The following is an 8,827-nucleotide window of genomic DNA, read 5'->3' as shown; positions in this document are numbered from 1 at the left end:
GACTCTGTTTTTGGTCTTCAAGAAAGTCCTTCGCCAAATGACAGTGTGTTCATTTCGCAGAAAAAAATCCTTGTTAAAAACCTGTAAAAATCTCATGGTGTTGCTGAAACGAAGTGGTTTAGAAGTTGCAATATGCAGAAGTTTAACGTAACATAGAGTTGATGCCATGGCAGAAAAACAAAAGACAACCAACATAATACAACAAATAATACAAACCATTGTCTTTGATATTACAGATTGATTGTACCGTACAAGAGTATGATTTCCAATACAGTAGATGCCATGCCCTTCACTTGTCCAAACCAATACAAATTAGACTGGTTGAAAAACGGGAACATATATAATAAATTGCAGTCATGGACACATGAAACCTTAAAGGGGGTAAATGAAAATCTATGGACACAAAAGCTTGTTAAACATCACAAACTAATGGCCAGTGGATAAACTTTAAAGTAGTCAATACCAGAATTGCACGTTGCATTCAAATGCAAAAGAATCACCAAACAATTGTACAAAATAACAATTGGGACCAACAAAGAACATATTCTAACATAGTACAACGAACATGTTAGGTTCCATATTTAAACATAGGAAAACATACAAGCAGTGGTCACAAGAGTATAAACGTTTAAACTGTTCACTTAGCGATGGCAACGAACATAATTAGAGAACAATGTAGCCATATATAACACCAGCTGGTTAAATAAACTGCACACAAAGCGACAAAAAGTAATGGAATATTCAAAATAATGATACTGCCCAATATAAGTGATATGAGACATTTTTATCATGTTTTTATACCACCAAAAGTGCCAATAAAAATGACACATAAAAGCAAAGGGAACTGGTTGTGTTGTCACATAGATTTGGTACATTGGTTTGAATAGTGGCAGTGAATTCAGTTTTCATTGTTAGACAATATAGACTTCATACCAATAACTGCAGATTGAAATACAAATTTTAAAGCATATGCGGAGTTTGTACAGAAGCACCACCATCATAATTCCTTTTCCTGGATCTCTGGTACAGCAAGAGGGACCATTTCCAAAAACTCAAAACAAGAAAGCAAGATTAGGCAACTTTTTGCGCAAGCTTTTGAACATTGTGCCTAGATAGATTCTTTTCCTGTCTTTGTTGTTTTGCGCGCATTTGCCGTTCCAGCCTTCGTTGTTCTCTGGCCTCTCGAACAACCTGTATGAAGATAGTGAACATTTTTTTTAAAGTATGCCACAATAATATGTTTTATTTACCTGGGCCTCATCAACATCAAATGTATCTTCCTCATCCCAACCACCTTGTTCATTTTCATCAGCCCAATCATCCAATTGACCCTAAATCAATAAATTATCATTTTTACAGATGTAAGACTCAGGATTGTGAAGTTAAAGAATTTGCATGTTATATAAATTGTAAAGTTGCACTTTTTGTAGTAATTGTAAAAGTTTCAAGGTTTTTTTTTGTGTGTCATTAACCAGATTAAGTGGACGATAGTCTTGTTGTAGTGTATGGTTTTGCAATGCACATGCAATTAACCTAATTTGTATGTTAATGGAGTTTTTCAGAAGAATGGATATACATATGAGTCTGGTTAATTGCATACCCATTTTGCAAAGCTATTTCATGCGTTTAAACAGATTATGCAATTAAACAGACAGTTTTCTTGAAAAGTGATGCTACAGGTTCACGATGCCTATGTCAGTGCTTTTCAACCGGGTGTATGGTACACCGCAGGGTGTACCATAATTTTTAAAGGGTGTACCACTTTGATGGGGTGTACTGGGCAGGGAGTCGAACCGCTTGTCATATGGGTTCAGGTTCGGTTCGGGTTCACTTGGTTTTGTTTTTAAAGGTTCGGGTTCAGTTCCGGTTTTTAACAATGTATATTTTCGGGTTCGGGTTTTGTTCCGGTTTGGGCAAACTATCTGTTCCGAACCGGTTTGCGGTTTTTAAACCGTTTCAAATTTGTATTCGTTTTAATTTAATTCTACCCATCATACCTGGCCTTACCAAACTCCAAAAGATTTTTGCCCGTGCACTGTTATTTTTGACACGCCCTATAAGTGTTATCTTGTGTATTCTTCAGTGCGCTGTTTTGAAAAAATCACAAAATATAAAACAGACTGCAATTTTTACTGGTTCGGTTCCGGTTTGGGTCCAACGACAAACAAAATATCGGTTTCAACTCCGGTTCGGGTTTTTAGAAAATCGTAATTAGCGGTTCAGGTTTGGTTCGGGTTTAATGAAATTAACCGCTCAAACCGGTTCGTGGGTTCGGGTTCAGTTCTGGTTCGACTCCCTGGTACTGGGGTGTACCAGATACAATACACCTATGACCTTGCAAGTATGACAACAGACAGATTTGTATTTTAGAACAGATTTACTGAAGTGTACTATACATGGTACAACATGTATCTCAAGTGTATGTAGCTTGTGGATTACTATATTCTGTTTGTGGTGTCACAATATAATATTTACTTTCCTTGTTCGTCATGGTTTGTTTTGCATTAAAAAGTTTACAACAAGTTACCGTTTTTGGGGGGTGTACCATTTTTGAGTAAACGATAAAAGAGTGTACCATTTCAAAAAAGGTTAACAAGCACTGGCCTATGTGATCAAGTTGGTTGTGTAATATATAAGCTATTGCTGCCAGGCATAATATCAAGTTTATAGAGATCTTCTGGTAAAAACTTCATGTAATTATGTAATTAAATATGTACTTGTTGTCCTGCAAAGAACCTAAAAACCATTATATACAACTTTATGCTCCTCAACTCATCAAAAAAAATGACACATGATTACAAATGCTTGGCCACCCCTGACATGTAAAATATGTTATTACAAAGATAATGTAAATTAAACATACAGTTGTTGTAAATTCAAGGTCTTGGTTGACTGCTAATCGATTTGAATTAGAAGAATTTCTTCTCTTTTTTTTCACCAAAACCTAGACACAAAACAATTTAGAGATTATGACATAACCAATTAAAAAGAAATTTTTAGTTCATAGCTACAAACCTTATTCACTTTTACAGTTGGTTCCATGTCTCGAAAGAAGTCCACATCTGCTTCATTCTGCACTGGTATTTCTTCTGTACAACAAAGAGCATTAAATCAACTTGAAAGCCGTAACACATACTCTGCAAACAGCAACCTATTCAAAGGACTTTTGAAATAAGGCTGTGAACCCAAACAAGTCAAATATGTAATCACTAAAAAGCTACAGTTTTAAGGCTGCACCTGATTTTTCTTGCTATTAAGGATAAGAATAATGACACAATAGCACCAAACAATAAACTAGCATGCAACATTATGGAATTTAAAAATACAGACGAATCCGGTTAATCGCATCATCCATTTGCCAAGGGCATTTGATGCGATTAACCGGATTATGCCATAATCCGGTTGCTATGTAAACAGTCCACGCGGTTATCAAAAGTGCTTACTTTCACTTCCCCAGCTAAAACAGAGTTGCAATGACGCTCAACTATGGCAATGGAATTGAAAAAAGTGCTACTCTCAGCGCAATACATGACGTCATGCTTCCTAACTGTCGTGGCTATGGTGCAATCGCCCAAAGAAAACAGAAGCAACGCACACACACTCTTTAGTTGGCGCACACGCCGCAGTTCGTTTGATTTGTGCTTTCTCTTGTAGTCAGGTTTATTTGAAAAGATATGTTACGTCGCATCGTAGCCAAGGGACCCAACATTTAAATTTAGGAACTTCCCTATGACGACAGTTTATGACGTTTTAGTCTTGTTTTGGGTAGTTTCCCTTATAAAGGCCTCTCGCTTAATATACACGTAAAATTGTTTCTGACCTATTTCGTTTTGTAGTTCAAACCAACGCGTTAAGCGGCAAAGCGCTGTGCATATTTGTAAGCAAGCCCAAACCCGAAAGTACACGACCGAAACATGGTCAAACTTCCAACTTCGGCACATTCTACAGCGCAAGGGTGCAAAGGCGAGCTGCATCAGTTTCTATTATAACCCGTTATTCAATTGACAAAAAGAATAATTCATTTTAGCAAACCTTTAAAGAGATTGTGGCGCTACTTTCTAGCTTACTCAGCAAAACTGCAGCTGCAAGATTAGCATGACTGTCACGTGATAAACGTGTGATCGTTGCTTCAAAAATTTAAACCAGCAACAAATACAAGAGGAATAAATGCCTTTCTTAATCGGTAATCCACCTGATAAGTTGCGCAAGGTCACGAATAGACGACATAAAATATGTCAATCATCGGCACGTTACCAATTACGTGAATCTAAACAACATAGTGTGATTACTTGCGAGCTAACATTTTTTACAACCATTACGTGTTTTGCGGGTCATGAACAATAACAGAAGAACATTTTTAACCATTTGTTTTACATTTAACATTGTTCAAAGTTCAATACAGTTTAATACTTTGAATTTGGTGCAGTTTGCACATAGTAAGAAATTACAATCAGCGTCTTTGCCGGAACACCAGTTTCGTAATTTTAACGTGTTGAACTCTTTTAAACGCTTGTTATATCACTATTGGCGATTAGATAAGCCAACCATAAAGGAACAATGTGCACAGCTTTGAGATAACGATTCCTAGTTATCGCACAGCGGTAAACTCAACGCCGATTTAATCTCCTAATAACTTTTCAAAAATATTTTATGGTCGAGACGTTTCATTTTCAACGTTAGATGCGTTATTTGGTGTAGAATGCAAACATGCATCTACGTTTTTTCGCGTACATTACCTCCGGAGGATTTTACTATCATATCGTCGTCTTTTATTCCAAAAACTCGGTCTGTTTGACTTTCACATAGAGATCATCAATCCGGTTAATCGCATATTTCGTTGAAAATCGATGCGAATATCCGGTTTATGCGATAAACCGGTATGCGATTAACCGGGCGATTTTCTTAACAAACGATGGGCGACGGTTTGGGATTTTTGATTGCGATGCAATTAAACGGATTATGCGATTAACCGGTATGCGACTAACCGGATTCGTCTGTATATATCATGCAACTAGTTATTCAGCTACAATGTGCTTGACTACATCAGAAAAAGGATTATCACAGGATTTGTCCCCCACAATATATATTAGTTTTATTATATATATACATGTGGTCATAGGCGCTAAGTTTTACAGAAATGCAAGGTGGTCGACGTAAAATATGACATCACTTGATGTGACATCACTAATGCAGGCAACCACAGGACAAACTCAAAGCCCAACTAACTTCCAATAGAATGCTACATTCGTCAAAATAAAAAAAAATGGAATTTTCGAAATAATATTTATTAGGAACACCTGGCTGAAGCATTGGTTTAGCAACGTTTAAAAAATATTCGTCACGTTGTTGTTTCTTTGTATCACCTAAAATAACCATTTGTTACAGTACAAACACATTGTACATAACAATGGCTAAACATTGACTGGCAAAAATTGTGTGTTTGGCACCATAAACAAGGTATCAACCAAAACAGGTTACAGTTTTAAGCCACATTTTGTTGCTTTTACGCCGCATGCTTGTGTAAAAGCAGAACACCCGCCACCGTCTATTCGGCGCTCATGCATGTGGTCATTGAGTTAACTAGGTCCAATTATTTACAATGGTAAAGCAAAGATTCTGACTCAGAAAATGTTTTTATTTCTCCTATTGTTTGCCTGCCTGGGTTTGTTATTGTCAGAAACAAGCCAAGCATATGTACCAGTGTTGATTATATTTTTACTTTATATATGTTAACTTTACACATTTGTTGTCTGTATTATTGCAACTTATTACATCCACAGAAAACATATTTGCTAATTATGCCTGCAAATATGAACATTCAATTTCAAAGAATTTTATCCTTTTTGTTTCAAACTAAAAAAGCTTAAATATGCAGAATATACATAATGAAAAAGTCTAGGTCTCATAAATGGAAAATGCATGACATTGTATCAAAAACAAAAAATATAATAAATTTTTTTTTAAATTGCACAACAAATATAAAACACAATAAAAAGTGCCTATCTAATTACCAGAAGGATTCTGTTGATCTGTTTCAGCGTTTTCAGTGCCCCAACTATTCCAGTCGGTCATTTGCAAATCTGTGGCCTGTTGGGGTGGATTTTCTGGGCTTGGGTAGCTACCAGGAAAGTTGGAAGTGTAGCCATTATCATATGTTTGATTGGTGGGCTGTGGAAACTGGGAATTTGGAACAATCACAACTGAGGTTGGGTCACTTTCATCATCCAACTTCTGTTTTTTGACAAAGCTGAAACAAAATTGTTTGGTAAAGCAAGAAAACCTTTAAGCAAACACAGAAGTCATTCGGTTTTAATGTGGACAAAAATAGACAAACACTTAACCACTGTGTAATTCTCCAAAAAAGATTTGCTCTTCCAATTTTGCACAAGGGGATAAATATTTCAAAAGCAGTTATAACTAATTCCATTCAAAATTCATTTTACAAAAAAATTACTTAGTTCAAGACTGGAGTGCAGTTGCATTGATGCAAAATAAGGTTGCATTGCTTGTAAACATTATCGTTATGCATATATGTTTTGGAGGTTGCTTTTAATAATCCTTGCATTGGACATAGTTTACTCTTCTGCTATATCAAACAAATGATAAAAAATCAACGTTACAGGACAAGTGATGTAGCTAAAATTTACCACATTTTAACAGCTTTTACATGTTTAATTATCACATGGTTAAGGTAAACTTTAACGTATTCCGTTGAATACATACCATGCTGCTCTTCTAAGAAGACCAGAAAATGTTAAGAACAAATATCTGATGCAAAGCAAAAACTTCTCGATTACGCCCATATCAGCCAAACTTGTTTATTTCTTTGCAAAAAAACGACACGGCAACAAAATCTCAATTCTTTCTTAAACCTACATAGATATCTTATTTTTGTCCAATGCTGAAAAAGTTTTTAGTTAAGTAAAGCGTAAATTCATATCTGGTAACTCGTCAAAAAATTTAATTCCTGATATACTTTACAAAGATGCTTTAATAAGGCCCACTTCGTTTTAAATAATTCTTTCATAAACATTTTAACCGAATCGCATTTTTTGTTTTGACACGCGTGGTTGCACATGAACAACTACAAATCGATTGAACGATTTGTAAACATCTGCCAGACTTTGCTGTAAATTGTAATAGTTTGGTCTGAAACTGCTTAGTTTTTTGGCAATATGTCCAAAAGTCAGGCTCGGTGGGATATTTTACGCAACGCAATAGTGGAAAAGAAGCTTACAGGTGACGGTGACAGTAGTTTTAGCAATTCTGTGCGAAGGTTCGGTTCATTTGACTTGTTTGCGCGCAAGCAATGCAACTGTGTAGTAAACTCAGATAAACCTACGACACGAAAAACAAAGGAAGAGTGCAAATGGTTTTCCTACACCTGCCAAGAAGTACCAGAGAGTTTGGACGTTTGGATACAACACCCTGAACCTATCACAAGTGTAAAGGTACGCATTGGTTTGGACTTTTATTCACCACCGGTTATGTGGACATCTGCATGCATTTTTTATTTGCGCAAAATGTCCCATTGTTTTTGATCTGTAGGAACTATAACAGAACGAGTTTTTAAACCAAAACCCCACCCATCAACATCTGCTCTTTCTACCATTGTACATTTAAGACATGTATTGATAATCTTACTTTCACCAGCAATAAATGCCTCATAGAAGTCAAAAGGGTTGTCAGAATCTTTTGTTTAACAGTTAAAATAATCTCATCAGTTTTTAGGATGTTCTTTCCTTCAACAACACAGGAAATGTGTGCATTTGGCCAGCTGAGGAGGTAATGGCTTACTACTGTGTATTGCATATGCACAAGTTCAGAAACAGATCAGTCCTGGAGTTGGGTGGAGGAAGCACGTGTTTGGCAGGGATGAATGTTGCATTAAATTGCAAAAACTCTCATGTCCTTTTGAGTGATGGCAATGTAAAATGTGTTGAGTCCCTACAGCAAGTTATTGAAATGAACACCAAGAACAAAAACAAGGTAGATGTGTCTGCCAGTGTGATTCGATGGGACAACCCAAATCATTACCAAAAACATGAAGAAAAGTTTGATTATATTTTATGTGCTGATTGCCTGTTTTTTGATGAGCATAGGCCTAATTTAGTTGATGCTACCTACGCAATGTTAAAACCTGAAGGCACAGCATTTGTCTTTGCTCCCCGTCGTGGCAATACTTTGGCCACCTTTGTTGATTTATGTATGGACAAGTTTTCTCAAGTGTCTGAGTCTGACTTTTACTGTCCTTTAGTGAGCTTAAAACATGAACGTGCCAGAAAAAACAATCAACATTATGATCCTGACCTGCATTTTCCTATTATGGTTGAGTTGATGAAATAGCGATTTGTATTGTTCCTTGCTAAAGGCCTGAATTTTTTCCTGTTTCTTGTTGCTGTTGTTTTTCGTTTTTAGCCAATTAAATTGTTATTTTACACAAATATTACCATTTGTTGCATACAGTTTAATTGAGAATTCAGCAGGCACTTTATATAATGCATAGCACAATTTGCAAACCAATAAAAAGCATCAGTTTAAGATTGTGGAAAGAAAAACAAGCCATGCTTTTCACAATGCATTTTTGTCTGAGCTAATAAATATACTTACAAGGCTTTCAACTACTGTACATGTTGTGATTAGCCAAGACAAAATAATAATGCTATAAAAATCACAGAAAAAATATAAAAAAATCGACATATAAATTGGAAATTGCTGCATCCAACCTGGAAGTTATTTGCCCCATCTCATTATCAATGATATGCAGTCAGCAGTGCTTAAACCATATCCACACACACAAAAACGAGAGCATTACAGAAAAACAAAC

The 8,827-nt window shown here is 36.0% G+C and overlaps 2 protein-coding genes across 2 annotated transcripts; one reads left to right on the top strand and one right to left on the bottom strand.

Moving 5' to 3' along the window:
- Window positions 1–48: 48 nt before the first annotated feature.
- Window positions 49–6,868, bottom strand: LOC145238025 (uncharacterized). Its single transcript, XM_080101052.1, has 6 exons — window positions 6,724–6,868; window positions 6,012–6,247; window positions 3,016–3,089; window positions 2,864–2,944; window positions 1,251–1,331; window positions 49–1,191 (listed from the first exon to the last, which is right to left on the bottom strand). Exons 1-6 carry the CDS (start codon window positions 6,801–6,803, stop codon window positions 1,072–1,074), a joined length of 672 nt encoding a protein of 223 aa, XP_079957178.1. The 5' UTR covers window positions 6,804–6,868; the 3' UTR covers window positions 49–1,071.
- Window positions 6,869–7,074: 206 nt separating this feature from the next.
- Window positions 7,075–8,444, top strand: LOC145237931 (calmodulin-lysine N-methyltransferase-like). The gene is made up of 2 exons (XM_080100931.1): window positions 7,075–7,451; window positions 7,732–8,444. The coding sequence occupies exons 1-2, from the start codon at window positions 7,176–7,178 to the stop codon at window positions 8,344–8,346; spliced, it is 891 nt and encodes a 296-aa protein (XP_079957057.1). The 5' UTR covers window positions 7,075–7,175; the 3' UTR covers window positions 8,347–8,444.
- Window positions 8,445–8,827: the final 383 nt, after the last annotated feature.

Source organism: Phallusia mammillata, chromosome 7 (assembly GCF_965637545.1).
Source record: "Phallusia mammillata chromosome 7, kaPhaMamm4.hap1.1, whole genome shotgun sequence".
Lineage (NCBI taxonomy): Eukaryota > Metazoa > Chordata > Ascidiacea > Phlebobranchia > Ascidiidae > Phallusia > Phallusia mammillata.
The sequence above is the reverse complement of the archived record's forward strand: the minus strand, read 5'-3'. Positions and strand labels throughout refer to the sequence as shown.